The sequence below is a fragment of the Solea senegalensis genome, linkage group LG10 (genome assembly GCF_019176455.1).
Source record: "Solea senegalensis isolate Sse05_10M linkage group LG10, IFAPA_SoseM_1, whole genome shotgun sequence".
NCBI lineage: Eukaryota > Metazoa > Chordata > Actinopteri > Pleuronectiformes > Soleidae > Solea > Solea senegalensis.
Window position 1 is genome coordinate 15,328,710 of NC_058030.1, and position 15,917 is coordinate 15,344,626.

At 43.2% G+C, this 15,917-nt stretch overlaps 1 protein-coding gene across 8 annotated transcripts in view; it reads left to right on the plus strand.

The window, feature by feature from the left end:
* LOC122776472 (pleckstrin homology domain-containing family A member 5-like) overlaps nucleotides 1-15,917 on the plus strand; it is a 92,731-nt gene that overhangs the window by 68,232 nt on the left and 8,582 nt on the right. For 2 of the 8 annotated variants that reach the window (XM_044037028.1, XM_044037033.1), the window contains 14 exons: nucleotides 1,866-1,966; nucleotides 3,356-3,471; nucleotides 4,841-5,347; nucleotides 7,123-7,603; nucleotides 7,982-8,065; nucleotides 8,635-8,754; nucleotides 9,766-9,819; nucleotides 10,180-10,260; nucleotides 12,552-12,614; nucleotides 12,706-12,786; nucleotides 13,718-13,867; nucleotides 13,982-14,083; nucleotides 14,753-14,911; nucleotides 15,251-15,406. In XM_044037028.1, coding sequence (XP_043892963.1) covers nucleotides 1,866-1,966; nucleotides 3,356-3,471; nucleotides 4,841-5,347; nucleotides 7,123-7,603; nucleotides 7,982-8,065; nucleotides 8,635-8,754; nucleotides 9,766-9,819; nucleotides 10,180-10,260; nucleotides 12,552-12,614; nucleotides 12,706-12,786; nucleotides 13,718-13,867; nucleotides 13,982-14,083; nucleotides 14,753-14,911; nucleotides 15,251-15,406 — 2,255 coding nt within the window. Of the gene's footprint in view, nucleotides 1-1,865; nucleotides 1,967-3,355; nucleotides 3,472-4,840; nucleotides 5,348-7,122; nucleotides 7,604-7,981; nucleotides 8,066-8,634; nucleotides 8,755-9,765; nucleotides 9,820-10,128; nucleotides 10,261-12,551; nucleotides 12,615-12,705; nucleotides 12,787-13,717; nucleotides 13,868-13,981; nucleotides 14,084-14,752; nucleotides 14,912-15,250; nucleotides 15,407-15,917 lie in introns of those variants that run through there. The other 6 variants (XM_044037029.1, XM_044037030.1, XM_044037032.1 and 3 more) reach the window with 6 other exon arrangements.

Below are 15,917 nucleotides of genomic sequence, written 5' to 3' on the forward strand. Positions count from 1 at the left end.
GTACTTTGACCAAAGTGCAAGCTTGATGTTTTCTTTATACGGCCACTACCACTGTCTCTTCTGTGGAATCCTGGTCCAGTTTTGAAGCAGTCTTCATAAATCCTCTTCTTAGCTACATTTGCAAGTGTTCGATGTGATCTTTTTCATAAGCTGCTGTTGACTTGGGTTTTTCAGCCTCTCTCGTGCAGTACTAATGATCGTACAAAATATTGACACAGCTGTGTCCGGAGAACGACTGAGAACTTGCTTATTGAGAAAAGAAGAACACGGTGAATCCCTCGGGGTGCGCGGTGTGCCGCTGCTGCAGTTACTGACAATATCTCGGCGGCAACAGTTCACATATCACAGTGCTCTTCTGCTCACTTGATGCCGATACAGTCATCATTTCCGCTGATCAGGATGACATCCAGCCTGTGTTATTTCTGGTGTCTGCAGTCCTGTCTCTTTCTTTCCGCCCACTGACTGACAAAAGCTACAGACGGCAGCAGGCCCCGGCTTTATACAGACAAACATGTAGGGAAATTGTATCCATCAGCAGGGAGTGGGCAGAGAGGTGATGATCCTCGCTGCCACCCTAACTCAACACAACAGCTTTCTGTTGCAAGGATCAGGGTAGTGTATTTTAATACTGCGCATTCAGGATCTCCCACAACATTGACTTGTGTGCAGTTTGTTCTGCAAAACCGACTGTGTTTGTGTGCATTTTATAGATAGAGGCACAGCGCCAAGATGAATAAATAAATACAGGACTACTAGACTCAGGTAAAGCTGATGCTGGGGAATAGAGGTGTCTTTCAGTCGTTAAAACTTCAGCAAAGGATGCGATATATGAGATATACTGCAGCTCCTATACCTGTGAACTACCAGGGGGCAGAGATGTTGACATGTTTTCAATCTTGTGACTCCTGGGATCCACAGCTGGAGCATGGAGATGAATGAAAGGACCAAATGCTGTGGTTTTTTATGCGAAAAAAGAAGACCGAACCCTGTGCAAAAAGATCAGCTGTTTTACACACACACACACAATTAAAGGAACAATTCCCCAGTGACAAAACAAACATAACATTTTTTTATCACACATTAATACACACTTTTGGATGTCGTTGTTGGAAAGGCGAGTGAGTGCATGTTATGAGCGGCCCCTACTGCGACGGTTGTACTCCTCAGAAAGAGGCATCGTAACACGATGTCGGCTCTGACACCTCACCAGTTTGTCTACCATGGCCACACTGACACGTATGTTGAGCAAACTCACTTCCTCAAGGACAAATGAGGTGGACAGGTTGCGTGCCTATCGACATCCCTGCAGCGGTCGACCTGAGTACAGATTTTAATTTCCAGAAATATAACTCGGCATTAATGAGGTCTCACTTGTTCCTGTCAAAAGCTCATGGCTTTTCCATCACACCCACAGTCAACACTCGTACAAATGCACACGCACACACACACACACACACTGTGCTGCAGCAGTAATTGCTCCATGTATTTTGTCCTGTTGTCTAAAAGCAGTGCAGGTTGCCTTTTTCAAATTGGTAGGTTAAGCAATTCTGGGTGCAAAACTCTGTGCTCTGTCCGCTGTAATCCCCCCAGTGGAGAGTGCTCCATTGTCGATGTTTTTCCCTGTCTGCTAACTTAATGAGGATGTGCTGTCCAGGACATTGAATCAATGCTCACTTTTCTGCTGACTGGACTCTGTTCCTTCTGCGAATCCGACCAACACAACCCCCCTCGTGTATTGGACTTAATTCTCTATTAATGTTTACAATTTAATGTTCATCACGAGATGTGTTGACACATGATCATATCAAATAACCTCCAGTGCTTTGTGTTGACATGATTTGTTTGTGATTTTGTTTTTGCTGCAGATGAAAAAGAGGAGGGGATACTTGGCAGCATCCTCCTACCAAGCTTTCACGTATCCATGCTGTCTGTGGACGATCACATTAACAGAAAATATGCCTTCAAGGTCAGTGCATGTTCTCTGTCCTCTCAAACTGTGTTAGTGTCCACTTGTTATGGTTAAGTCGATGTAGAGCTTTGAAAGAAAGAGCTCTAACTAAGAAATCTGTTTTACTGTGGTGGTCATACTTTAAGCCACAGTGTTTTCTTTAGCATATAAATAAGTGTTTAATTTCCTTGAAATGTGTTTCCTTTTTCATTTGGGAATCATTTTCTGTCAACAGTAAAATGATGCAAGGCAAAAAAGGTTTTTGAAACATTAATTGCTCACTGCTAGACTTACAATGAACTTTTTTGTCTGTCACAAAGAAATACGTTTTTTTTTTTTTTAGCAAGATTTAGTAATATAACGCACACAAACACAAGCAAGGACAAAGAACTGTCAAGAAAAATGTTGAGTCAGATCCTCTTTTTGATAGCAGAGATAATCAAATGTTTTCTGTTGATGTTCTGAGCAGGGGAATAGTTTATATTGTCTATCTTTTATCAGTAAATGAAAGGATTAGTGGAGAAAGTGAGAGCGGCTTTTCCTGAAGCTAAGAAAGCAAAGAAAACACTTGCCTTGGTCACAGCTACTGCCTGTGGTGTAGTACAATACTCTTGTTTGACTCGGAAACCCAAAGTTATTGGGCAACAGGCATATTTTACGGGATCTCAGTGGCGTGTACAATATTTGACTGTGGGTCCCTCGTAAACCCGAAGAGACAACAGAGTTGTCCTGCCAAGGCGGCCAAACACAGACGCCCAGGAGTCTGCTCAAGGTCTCTCAAACCACACAGCCCTCTCTTTTTCCAACTTTGACTCAGGCTGAAGGAGAGAGTTGAGGCTTCCAGTGATTTACATAGGAGCAGGGCTTTTTGACTGCATACTATTTCATTCTCCCCGCCTCTTCTATTTGTGACCAAATGGCCCATGTCAGTAAAAAGTTATTTCTCAAGATGATTCCGATGCGAATGGAGCAATGAAAGTGCTTCTTTTGTTTTCATTGGTAAACAGGATATTGAGGTTGTTCACCAAACATTCTGTTTTTCTCTTTCTATGTCGGGCTATAACAATAAATTGCTTTGTTCGCTGCGAGGGAAGAGCAACAGCGGAACAATGTGTCTCCCATTCAATGGACTGCATGGTAAGTCCTACAGTACTGTGGTAGATTAACTGCTCTAATCCAGTGGTATGCATGATACTCAGGTGACTCGTTTGATTTATGTGGATGTACAGATGTCTGCGACCATGAGCATTTCACAGCTTTTTCCACCTTTTATTTGCTAATAAATATGACACAAATTTAAGTTATGTTTTCACAAAGTGTCTCTACAGCTTTGCGTGTTTCTCATTTACACGTCCTCTCTCTTCCAGGTTACCGTGTGTGTTTGTCACTGTTCCCTGACCCTCACAGGCGACACATCCCAACATGCGGACATACTATTTTTGCACTGACACAGCCATGGAAATGGAGTCATGGATGAAGGTGATGACCGACGCGGCACTCGTGCATTCAGATCCAGTCAAAAGGTTTGTAAGCAAATCAACAAAAGTATTCATTTTTAGACAGAGCCTGACTGTTTGACAAGGGGAGCTCTTTTCATGATGACTTTGAATTTTTCGGTTTTCTTTTTGTAGGGTTTGTACTATAAATGTTTTTAAATCCCTCTTTCAACACCATTTTCATCTGGGGTTGCTTAAGAAAGCTGTGACTATCTTTTATTGTGTAAAAATGACATATTAAGTTTATTATGGAGGCATACATGTGCACTCAGAAGATGTCGTGCAGAGCTGCACTAGCTAATCAGGATCACAGGGGTCTTTCCTTCCTTCTTTTAAAGTGTGTTTAATGTCTGTCATTTGGCAGCCCACTGGTCCAATGCTCCTCCCTTTTCATGGACGAGTGGAGGCATAATGGTAAAGTGCTCTGTAATTAACAGAGCTCGAGTCCCTGAAATCCACTGAATAGCACTGTGGAATTTGATGCTGTTTTAAGACTGTGCAGATACCACCTATTGTAACGGCATGATAAAGCCCAGCAAATGATATTTTAATGTAAAGAATCTGATGTCTTGAAATCATCCACAGCAATACTGTTGTTTTATTATCAGAGCTATACAGTCGATTTTAAGCTGGCGAGTGGTGTGCAAAATGAGAGAGTTCCAGTCTTCAGAAAAACCTCCTCCTTCTCTCAGGGCCTTTTCCTTAGGTCTTTCTATAATCTCTTCTTTAAACATACATGCGTGAAATGCATGCAGACTTTTATAGACCCTAATACACATGTGCGCTACTGGGCTAGTGGAGCCACAAAGGCCTGGAAAACACATTATGTGACTTGTGCTGCTATTTAAAATGATACAAGTGGAAACTGTGAAGGAATGCCTTCCCGAATGCCCTCTTACTGCTACCCCAGTGAGCTGTGCTGCTGGGGGGAATTTGCAGAACTTTGAAGTTGTGACCTTGTGTCCATCCGACACCACTACCACAGTGGTGTCTGTTACCTCTTGAGACCTCCCTAATGACCACAGAGTTGGATAGGTCTTGTAGAGAGGAGGCAAGGAGGGAGCTGCAAATGGATTACAGGGCCCTGAGATGTGCCTCAAAAGAAGAAGCGTTTTATTAGGGGTATCTAATTTCCTTTTACACGCTTGGTCTCCCCTAGCAGCTGGAGGAGGCACTGTGTTATCTTATTATCACATTTTTAAAAGCATTACATTAGCTCGAGATTATACTTTAGTTTCATCTTTTCCTGGCGATCTGTGGCACAAGATGACTAAGTTATCACATTCCCGTCACTGCTCTTGTGTGTCTTGATTGATTTTTGGACACCACGAGATCTAAGATTTTTCCTTTCTCTTCATACTAAGGTGTTTTTTTTCTTCTTTTTTTTTCTTACCAGATTGAACCAACTAAAAGTGGAGCAGTGTGGACCACAAGAAATCAACCACGTGACGAACCACAGGCCACCACTCACACAGCCCGAAATCCAGAACAATGAACGCAACCGCGAGGTCAACCTCGAGTGCACCGCGGCCATCGCAGCCGCCCCCGTGGAAGAGGAGAGGAAGCAGAGAGATGCTGAGCGGTACGGGTTCCAAACGGACGGGGCAGAGTGTGAACGTCCACTCACCAAGATAAACAGTATCAAACTGCAGCCAGCACAGGCAGCAGCTGTTCAGGCCAACATCGCTGCACCACAGAGTCCAGGTAATGTGGACGGGTCCCACCGTAGCCCCCAGGTCAATGGATCCGGTGAACAGCATCCAAGTGACGGAGCCAGTGTCCCTCCACGGCGAAGTCCCACCCACGAGCCAGACCGCACACTGAGTAGGACCAGCTCTATGCAGCAACTGGAGCAGTGGGTTCGCTCACAAAAAGGACGCAACCAGGACGATGACACCAGGAGGTTGGTTTCATTTCAAGAGCATTTTGTAGCATGAGAAAAATCGTTCAAAAAAAATTCAGTGACTTCATTGTGAGATCTCAAGATACATGTATGTGTGCCACGAAAGAGAAAATATATTGGCACCAACTGTTTTTAGGTCATGACACAGGAGGCCAATTTTGTCCCACTTCAACAAGAAGTGGAGCCTGACTAAACTTAGTCCAGTGTGGAGCTGCTGATTCAAACAGGACATTTTGCACACTCTCATTTTCCAAAGCATTGTCTCATTTCTTTTTAAAGATTTGTCGTTTGAAGCCAGATGAATCACACAGGCCTCCTTCCATTATTTGAACACACAAGTCAGGGTTCTAGCCAGGATTTTATTTTAGCATAATGCAGGGCTCTTTGATGGCTTAGGGGAAAAAACCAGGCAAACATTACTCTTTACACTTCAAACTTACACTTTAATAAGCAGTGATTACCTGACCGTGCTCTTTCATTCGAAACCTGTACACACATTCACAGGATTCTTGCGAGTTCCTGCGCCTACGTGGAATGGGTAATGCAGCGGAAACCTATTTGCAGACTCTCCCCAGCAACTCTGCAACCCAGAAATTCTATTTTCTGATTGGCTGATAGGTTGCTTATTCAAGACAGCTGTATGAATGAACTACGCAAAGCAATCTGCCTTTGCATCATCGATCCATAGATTACTCACTGCTCAGTGTGAGAAATGTCGTGCATGGTGTGAAATATGATGCGATACTAGTCGATACTACGTGATTAGATCACAGTAGCCACGGACACGATATGTTACAGCAAGGAGATCGGCACGGTATTGACACTGATGGGCAAAATTAGCCCGTTATGTCGCAAATGATGGCATAACGGGCTGTTACGCTAAAACGCACGAGCTAGAACCCTGCAAGTATTACACTATTAGCTGTACCAGTAAATAGATTGGGGATAAACAATAGCCAAGCAGAGCCTCTGACCCTGTTGTTAAACCCTCTCTACATGTCTGTCTCCATCTGGTTGCCCAGCTTGTGCTTAGGTTTGGCACAGTCTCTTTTTCACTCTCTAATCAAGTTGATTTTAAGAAAGGTTTATACAGACCTACTTTGAGCAACACATGAAGAGGACTTGATCTTCCCTGTTCTCTCTCTCTTGGTTCAACTGTCGGTGTTGTTTATTTTCCATGTTGGCACAAGCTTCTTTTTTTTTTTTTTTTTAAAGCACTTTTTGGTTTTACAGACCAGTGAGTGATGTAGGCAGGATCTGTCAGGGAGTCTTAATAGGAAGCTCTGACTGCCAGCTGCACTGACTTTGAACCCACGTTGGAAGCTTTGTTGTCACTGGAAAGGTCTAATTTGTCCTCTGGCTTTTTTGATTCTCTCTGTCTAGTAAAGACATGAAAGAAAAGTATTCACTCATAGCACGCAGTGACCTACTGGTGTTGCATACTGTGATCAAGTTTATGCTCTGTGCTATTCAGACACATCCACAGCAGAGGATGTGAATATAGCTTTGATCCAATTTGATGACCAGACTGGTGATGTTTATGTAATTGACAATAAACTACTTATCTTCTCTGAACCTCTCAAGACTACCCTGTAATATATTCAACAAAGTCACATTTTGGGCAAATACAGAAAGACACTGAATAATTATTAAGGTTTTATAACAGACTGTTTTGAGGGCTTAAGCATATTTTTGCCCAACTATGTGAGAAATAATTGTCTGCTACTGACTGACTTTTACTGAACTCCATCTAATATTTTTTTCTTTCTCCACAGTATCACATCATACCAGACACTGCCTAGAAACATGCCAAGCCATCGGGTACCCTACATGCCTAATTATGGAGATGGCTACCGCAGTATGCCCAGGAACAGCATGGCACAGCGGGACAGCATCTGTAGTATGTCGCCATCATTGTACGACCAGATCTTGGGTCCCTTGCCATCGGACAACCGCCGCTCCATGCGCGATGACACCATGTGGCAGTTGTACGAGTGGCGGCAGAGGCAGGCGTACACCAGGCCGCCAGGGCTGTACAGCAACATGGCTAGTCCCAAAACCATGATCAACCTGTCGGAGCATGCCGCACCGAGCCACTCCATCCCCCCTTCACCCTCCCATGGCTCCATATCCATGTACGGTGGCTACTCTCCAATGAGGTCTTACAACACGAACAGTGGTCACTCTGAGGTCTCCTCCCCCATGTACAGAAGAGACCTGAGCATTGACAGACGGCAACGGCCTCCACTCAGCAAGGTCAGTTCAGGCAGATGGTGAAGAGGTGATTCAGCCATGTAAAATGGTATATTTGCATTAAGTCATGATTTTTCCCATATAACAACAACCTACATGTTGTATACTTAAATGCTAGGGATGCATCCGTATCGGCTTTAAAATGTATTGTCGGAGACACACCAAGATCTACTTTTTTTGTGACTACAACACAAGAAAAATCCAATGTCATGCTTCCCTAATATATATATGTTATGTTCACTTAATCACTGCAAACCAAACTATCAGATAATTAAAAGCTTCTAATGCTTTTCTTCGTGTTTGATTCAAGCCTTTGGCTAAAAGTAATTAATCAGAACAGCAGATAGTGTTACCCACAGTTTGATTCACTGTGTCCTGCAGTATGCGTACCCACCTGATAGGAGGTCCATGCCTGCAGGGATCCCAGTCCAGACCATCACTGCCCAGTCTCTCCAAGGCAAAACAGTAAGTTCCGTGTCTAACACTGCTTTCTGTCTGCCCTGGTTCAGTTGCTCCGCAGTGAAGATATGCGTATGAATATCTGTAATATACCACCCAGTCATTTCCTCGGGTTCTACACATAGACACAAACGTAAGGCTATTTTTGTAACACCACCTGCCTCTCTCTGTCTTTCATTTGCCTCCACAAATGCATCACGACTGTAACTTTACACACAGATTTAGGCAATGCTCAGATTTACATTGTTCCAAGTGGTAGGATTTGGGGTGTGTTCACATGGTACTTTGTCCTCACGGTTCTGATAAAGATTTTGCTATAAATGCTTTACTCTCCCGTCTTAGACGGACCTGTTGGTTTTGCATGACGTGGCTGACAGTGATAGCATTGTGGATCATCTCAAGATCCTGAGCTGCATGAAAACTCAGTACCTGGACATAACAACTTTTCACCTATTCCTTTAGGAGCCTGATACTTCTAAATCTCCTGTCCTGGTGTGTTCTCTCCTTTTTTCTCCCACTCCCTCCGGGATGTGTCTTTGTTTCATTGTGGCTGTTTTTCCCCGCCTCCCTTGAAGCCAGAGGAACTGACTCTGCTTCTGATAAAGCTGCGGCGGCAGCAAGCAGAGCTAAACAGTATCCGGGAGCACACTGTAGCACAGCTTATGCAACTAAACATGGATGGCGACAACCCAAAGGTCAGGCCCCCAGAGATTCCTCTGCAGGCGTGTGTGTTAGTGTGCAGTGTGTATGCCATCTTCACCCTCACACATGATCCATCTTGATCCAGAGGATCTTTTTTTGGTCTTCACACGTGGCTGATGTATAGGGAAAGGAACTAATAATAATAATAATAATGATGACAACAATAAAAATAATAATAATAAACTTGTATTCTTGCAAAAAACAAAAATGTTATTATTTTAAAACTAAATTCTGCCTTTTTGTAGTGTGAGGAGATTATCACGTTTGTGCCATGTCAGCATGAGCAAAGCTGTCAAATTGATTCATTTATTTCTCCATGAGGAGTCCAGAGAGATGTTACCCAGAAATGAAGCTTAAAGCCACTGCGCAGCTTAAAGAGTGATCAGCTAAAGAGGTCGAGGCCACTGGCAAATGTTAATATCAATTCAGGATTCACAGTGTTAGTCTTTTCTAAGAGGACTGATTACAGATTTGACCATTGCTCATGTAGGTCAACCAGGCTTGAAGTGGTGAATTGGTTGAATTTGAGTGATAAGGGTTAGTGATGACTTTGCTTTTAAGTCTTTACTTTCTTTTCCATAGTTATTTTGAGGTATTTATTTACCAGAACAGCTACTTACTTTAGTTTATGCAGAAACAGTAAGATAGTACTGGAATAGTTGTATTATTTACGTGATCTTTCAACCTCAGCTTCCTGATTTCAAGGTGTTTTTTTCACCAGACCCATTTAAAAGAATATACATGGTCCTTTAGTTTGAAAGGAACTTGGGCCATCATTGTTCTCATTCTGTTACTTTGTTCGGTACACCTGGAGCCTGAACTCATTTTTTCACCTTGATCGGTCCTACTGTCCTTCCTTCCTTCCCTGGCTATATTTGGGTATACAGTGCATGATATGTGTGTGTGTGTGTGTGTGAATGAAGGAGTGTGTGTGTTTGCGTGAGTGCGCACACAACTCACTCTCCTGTTGCCTTCTCTTTTCTCTTCGTCGCTGCTGATGCTAGAATGACTTACTCTCTCATCACCTCCAAAGGAACCTCATGTTTTTGGACAATCAGGTGGGGTAATGCATGAAAGCATGGCCCTGTCTCCTCCTGTCATAGACTAAACTCATTTAATGCTTTGCTATTGTGATAGTAATAAATGCAATGTGCTGATTCATGTAGCCACTGATTAATATGTAATTTGCCAGCACTGAAATTTTGCCCTAGAGTGTCCTCCTTATTCCGTTTGAAGGGTCTCTTATTGCTTCTTACTGCTGTATCCATCCCTGTTAACTGTGGATGCTTCCTTTTATGTTTGAGTATGCTTGCTGAAAGAGCACAAGGAGATGTAACAACATTGTGGGTGTTGTCTCTGAATTGAAGCACTGCTGTGAACTGACACTTGCTGTATCGCTCCTCTCCACACTGGACTAGATGAAGGAAAATGACCCTTTAATCGTCATGACTCACTCTTTGATTGAGAACTCTGCCCCACGGCCTCAACTTTACCAGCAAGTAAGGCCAGCCAAAGGCTTTGCTCCGCCTCATCCTCGCCAGTCACTGTTGTTCTTTTGGTCTGTTTTGCAATGCGATGTCCAAGTCTCTGTGGCATCTCGAGAATGGTCCTCCTGTATCGTTTGTATTGCCAGCTCATCCTCATCCATTGCTTTTGACTGTCCCCTCCCCCCCATTATGATGAGAAGTCATGCCGAGTATAGGCATGACTTGTAAATGAGTAGTTTGATGTGTATGCTTCACTGTGCAGTTGAATCCCCTCCTCACTCTCAGGTTTGCGTATGGGTGCTGTTAACCTTTATTAACCTTTATTCTACATGTTTCTATCTGTGTAGAAAACATTTAGCCAGCAGTGAGACTACAAATCAAAAGTTCAAGCTGTGGTCTCACTCCGATCACGTAGGTAGACTGTAGTCTTCACTCGTAATCATCTTGTTTTGTCTAGAGCCAGTGAAGGTCAGTGTGTGATTCTTCACCACCCTCTGTGGAATGTGTTTTCTCTCACCAGCCCTCTGGACCTGGCAGGAGAATTATAATTATGCTGCATTGTCACACTTGGAACTTTTAGCACATAGGCTCGCTGCTCTTTTCTAAGCGCGATACTATTTTTTGCAGTTCAGTGGGAGCCCAATGCTATATTTAACTTCTTTTCCAGTCAGTCCAACCCTGTTGTTAGTGCACGTTAATGGTTAAAGTGTGTACACACTTAAGCACCGACCATTAAGTAGACTTACCTTCCTAATATAGCCAGGAGGCATCGAAGAAGACACGTTTTTTCTAGGTAAACTTTCTCCCTTTCTCCGCCTTCATTTTGAGGGAATGAAGGGGGAGGAAGGGAGAAAGTTTACAGAGGGAAAAAAAACATGCGTGTCTTGACCTCCTTTGTCCACTCTGCCGATGGAACGGATTTAGAGAGCTAGCTTGTGTCTGATGATGGCTGTGATATCATTTTGCCACTTTTGTGACTGCCTGATGAGGCGTAAAAGTGCTGCTGAAGACAGTTTCCCTCCACCTTCACCTCGTTGTTCATTCATTGTCAGACATTCCAGCTTGGCAATAGCTGCATTTCCAAGTGCATTCCCACCTGTTCAGCTGCCAGAAGTCTCCCCCCTCGACCTCCACCTCCTCCTCCTCCTGTCACTTGTAGTTTTCCCCACACAACACCACAGTAAAGCTCTCTGGTCTGTGGAAGTCTCTGCATGTTCTCTGTGTGGAATGCCATGTGCTTCTTTGGTCTCACCTACTTTAACTGTAACCGTGTGGTTGAATTGAGGCAAAAAACAGTATTAAATGACACGTGTGAACATAAGGCGTTGGACAGACAGAGGAGTCTGAAAGTATTTTGCCAGTAAGTTATTTTTTGTTGTTTAAACTCTGTTGGTCAACAGTGAATGTAATATTAGGGTAATAATTCTAAACATGCTGTACAAGTAAAACAACATTTTGTTTCATTCTTTTTATCGTGGAGAACTGAGACTTTGATCTGAGCTTGGATATGATCACATACTAAAAGCAAAAAAGGCTAAAACAAGAGAAACAAGAAAATGCCTCTGGTTCAGTTCAGGTTCCAGTTCATTTCTGGCAGTCAAAGGGAGATGCTGATAGCTGTCATTTTTCAAATTCAAAGTGAGAACTAGCACAAAAGGATTATGTCTGTACTGCTGATCAATACATTACTTGCAAACATGGGATCCAATGCAGTTAGAAATCATTTGATCTGGTTTTAGGTGTAATCTTTGTTGTCTTTTTTCAAGAGAGACAAAGGAGGCTTTTTTTGCTGTAAGCTATGTGACAACATATCGAAAGTGTTTCTGCACTTCCTTTTTCATCTTTAAAAAATATTGCACTTCGACTCACTGCAACACATTCTCAATGAAGCACAGCTGTGTGAAGGGAAGAGCTGCAGAGCATGTGCTGGATTAAACACATTTGGTGCATAGAGCCTATGTGCTGACTCTAGACTTCAGTAAACAATATTGTTTAACATTCCTTCCCCGTGCATTTCCCAAAAAAAGCCCCCTCATTTTTGCTGATGGAGACAAACTTCTGTGGGTGATCTAACATGAGGCTCCAGAATCGGTAGAGAGACAGGGAGACTGTTTAGACTGGCCACTCTTCCATTGTTGGTTTGCAAACTGAGACAGTTGGAGAAATACGAGTCTCTAATTGCAGCCTAATGCTGTGGCTCAGTGAGAGGGCCGTGTCATGAAGCTGCATTTGATCTCCAGCTTCTGTGCGTCTGCATATTTGGTGTTTTTTTCTGTCGTCTCATGTCCTGCCTCTCTTTGCAGTTGAGTCAAGATGATTACAGAGAACACGCCTACACATGTATGCCAGGAGAGGTGGACACTGATGTAAGTTCACGGTTAATACTCTGCATGACACAAAGCTCCGTCCAGACTGTCTGTAATTGGTCACCGCTCTATGTTTTTGTTTTCCGTTTAGACCAAACTAAGCAGGTTGTGTGAGCAGGATAAAGTGGTGAGAACACAGGAGGACAAACTTCAGCAGCTCTACAGAGAGAAGGTGACTGAACGACGCACCACTTCACATCCTTACACGACACAACGAAACAACAAAGTGGCAACGAAATGTACCAAAAAGAGTCAGCTCAAGCTGGAAATGGATAAAAGACATATTTTGAACTATAACGTAGCTGGTGTTATTATCTTGTAATAGCAAAGACAGCAAAGTTACTTCAGTATTCTATGCTGAACTGAACAGTAACGCCACATGTAGCAATAGTTAAGGAATTTGACATTAGAGATGGGTCAAAATAACGATTTATATCACTGTCCTTCCTCGTGCAATACGGTAATGGATACACCAGGGCAAATATCCGTATTTTAATGAAGGTGCACTAAAGTTAACAGTCCATTTGCCGGGTGGCACTACTTGATTTATCCTCATGGCGGCACTGCTCAAATGAATGAGGGAAAAGAAGAATGAGGGAAAACATGGCGGGCTAATGGTGGAGAAAGCTTACGTTAACAGATGCTCCCTCCATGTTCAATACACAGACTTCATTCATTTTGTTCTCTACGTTGTGAATAAATGGAGAGAAACTGTGCTTGAAACTTTTCACGTTAACGTTTTGTTTTCTTTTTTCTTCTAGACAGATATCATAATCACTATATGACTGTCTTGCGATATATTGATTATCACCGAATCGTTGTATCGTGATATTATTAGTATCGTGGACCATGTATATCATGCGTCAACTTGTATCGTGAAATGTATTACATTACATGTCATTAAGCAGACACTTTTATCCATTTATTGTGCCATACTCAAAAAGAATGGCCATTGTTCAATAAAAGTTTGAACCACTGAGAGCTTTTGCCACAGCCTAAATACCTGGATAGAACTTTGCTAAAGTTCGCTGATATGAAAGGTTACGGTGACAAATGACATGCTCATGCTGCGTGTGTGTTTGGTGTGTCTGGTGTTCCTTCAGCACACCCTGGAGACAGCGCTGCTCTCAGCCAGTCAGGAGATAGAGATAGGCGCTGATAACCCGGCTGCCATGCAGAGTGTCATCCAGCAGAGAGACTTACTGCAGAGCGGTCTGCTCAGCACCTGCAGAGAGCTGTCCAGAATCACCGCTGTGAGTCATATGACACATTCAAAAGCACATCTTTTTTTTTTTTTCCTAGGGTTGCTATTATGATAAGTGGTTTTCAAATGTTGTCATTCACAAAGTTTTTTTCTTCCTAACCAGGAGCTGGAACGGTCAATGAGGGAATATGACAAGCTGGAAGGAGATGTGACTCAGTCCAAGAACAATCTGCTGGAGCAGTTAGAAGCACTGGGAAGCCCTCAGGTAGGATAAACCTTGAAACCAAAGTTGTGCTACTGAAATTGTCTAACGTTGGCGTGGTGTCAGTACCTTCAGGCGTAGATTTTCTTCAGAGCCTCAAAACAAACCTGGAATTTTCCTGGAGCACCTACTCAGCCTTTTTGCTGACACTTGTTTGACTGAGGAAAAAAAAGTGTAGAAATCTGTGCTCTACTGTTCTGAGCTGTGTGTGGAGGGAGGTACATGTCCTGTAGCACAGACAACGCAGGCTTTAATTAAGTCTGTCTTTTATAATGGCTGTCATTATGTGAGAGAAACAGAGGTAACAGTTAACCAAAGCCTTTTTAGTATATAAAAGTTAGAGGACCAGCAAGAAAACTCCTCTGTTCTTCCTGTATCCCTCCTTTCTCCAGTGTAACTTTCCCCCTCTTCTCTCATCTTTGCTGATCCTGTTCTGAGGCTAATGTTTCTCACAGACTGTCAGAGCTAGAGCAGATCAGTGTCTGAGCTCACTGAGCACCTGAGCACATACATAATCTCCCCTCATTCCTATCCTTGGCGTTTTCTTCTGGCTCTTGCGCTGCCATTTACATGTTAATCTGGCTTTATAAGCCCCAGCTCTCAGAGATACTTGTAAAGCTCCATGTAACGTCTGGAGATTTGTGAATATCTGTATGTTTTCTGCTCTAACAGACGGAACCTCCCAGTCAGCAGCATGTCCACATCCAGAAAGAGCTGTGGAGGATTCAGGATGTCATGGAAGCCCTTAATAAAAGCAAAGCTCAGAGAACTGCTGTTGATGGGATGGGTTTCTATGGACCCAAGAACAACTTCAGTAAGCACAAAAATGAGGTGAGTCAACACAGACAAAATAAACATTCTGTGACCTTGTAACTGTCATTTATCAGGATTATTTCTCGCAATTGAGTTCTGTTTGAGGGATGATAACCATAAACTCAGGGCTCAGAATATCAGCACAATGTCTCATAAGCATTTATGTGCAGATGAGTGGAAGTGTCAGTCACTCTTCAGCAGCATCTGGAGTCTTCGCTCTGGCTAATCAGCTGGTTTGCCCCGGCCTATGGGCCAGAATTACACGGTACCAGATGCCCGGTGGTTGCCCCGAGCATGTGGGGTGGCGACATGTGTCACCTTGATTCCTGTCCAGTCATGCCCCTGTATAATCCCCAGGATGAGGACACGGTTCCCCCAAGGCCACCTCTGCCCCAGTCTTACCAGCCCGACCTCCCTACTGGGCCTCCTGTGCCCTCTCATGCTGGTGCACGGCCTTCATCACTCCACAGGGTGGAGGACAGGAAGGTCAATCACAGGAATGGCACACACAGTGTAAGCTCACTTGCATTGACCTCAGGTTGCCCCCGGAAACCCTCACCTGTGTCATCACATCATCGCTTACTGTGATGGTTGTCATTTTTATTTTGGTGAACATCTGATGCCTTCTGGATTGTTTTGGTTGCATCATCTCATTCTTTTCTTGATGCCATACGTTCTACCTCCCACATGTTTTGTTTCAGGTAGTTGGATGTTGTTTCATTCCCTCTTATTTTGTATTAAATTACACTACTTTCATTTTTGGTCTTTTTGGAGAAGTAGCAGTTTTGTTTTAGTGTGTCCTGTCTGGCTGCAAATGAAGTTGTCCACTGCTTCCTTTTTCATTTGTCTGTAAGTCAGTGTGTCACACACACACACCATATGAGGAGTGTTTTTCCACTTCCGCTGTCTGTGTCACTTTGTATGTGTAAAACACACTTTTTCTTTTTCGTTTTTTTTGCAATGCTGAATATCTTAGTTTGTGACCAAACATACTCTCGTTTAAATCTGTACTGTTCTGCATGTG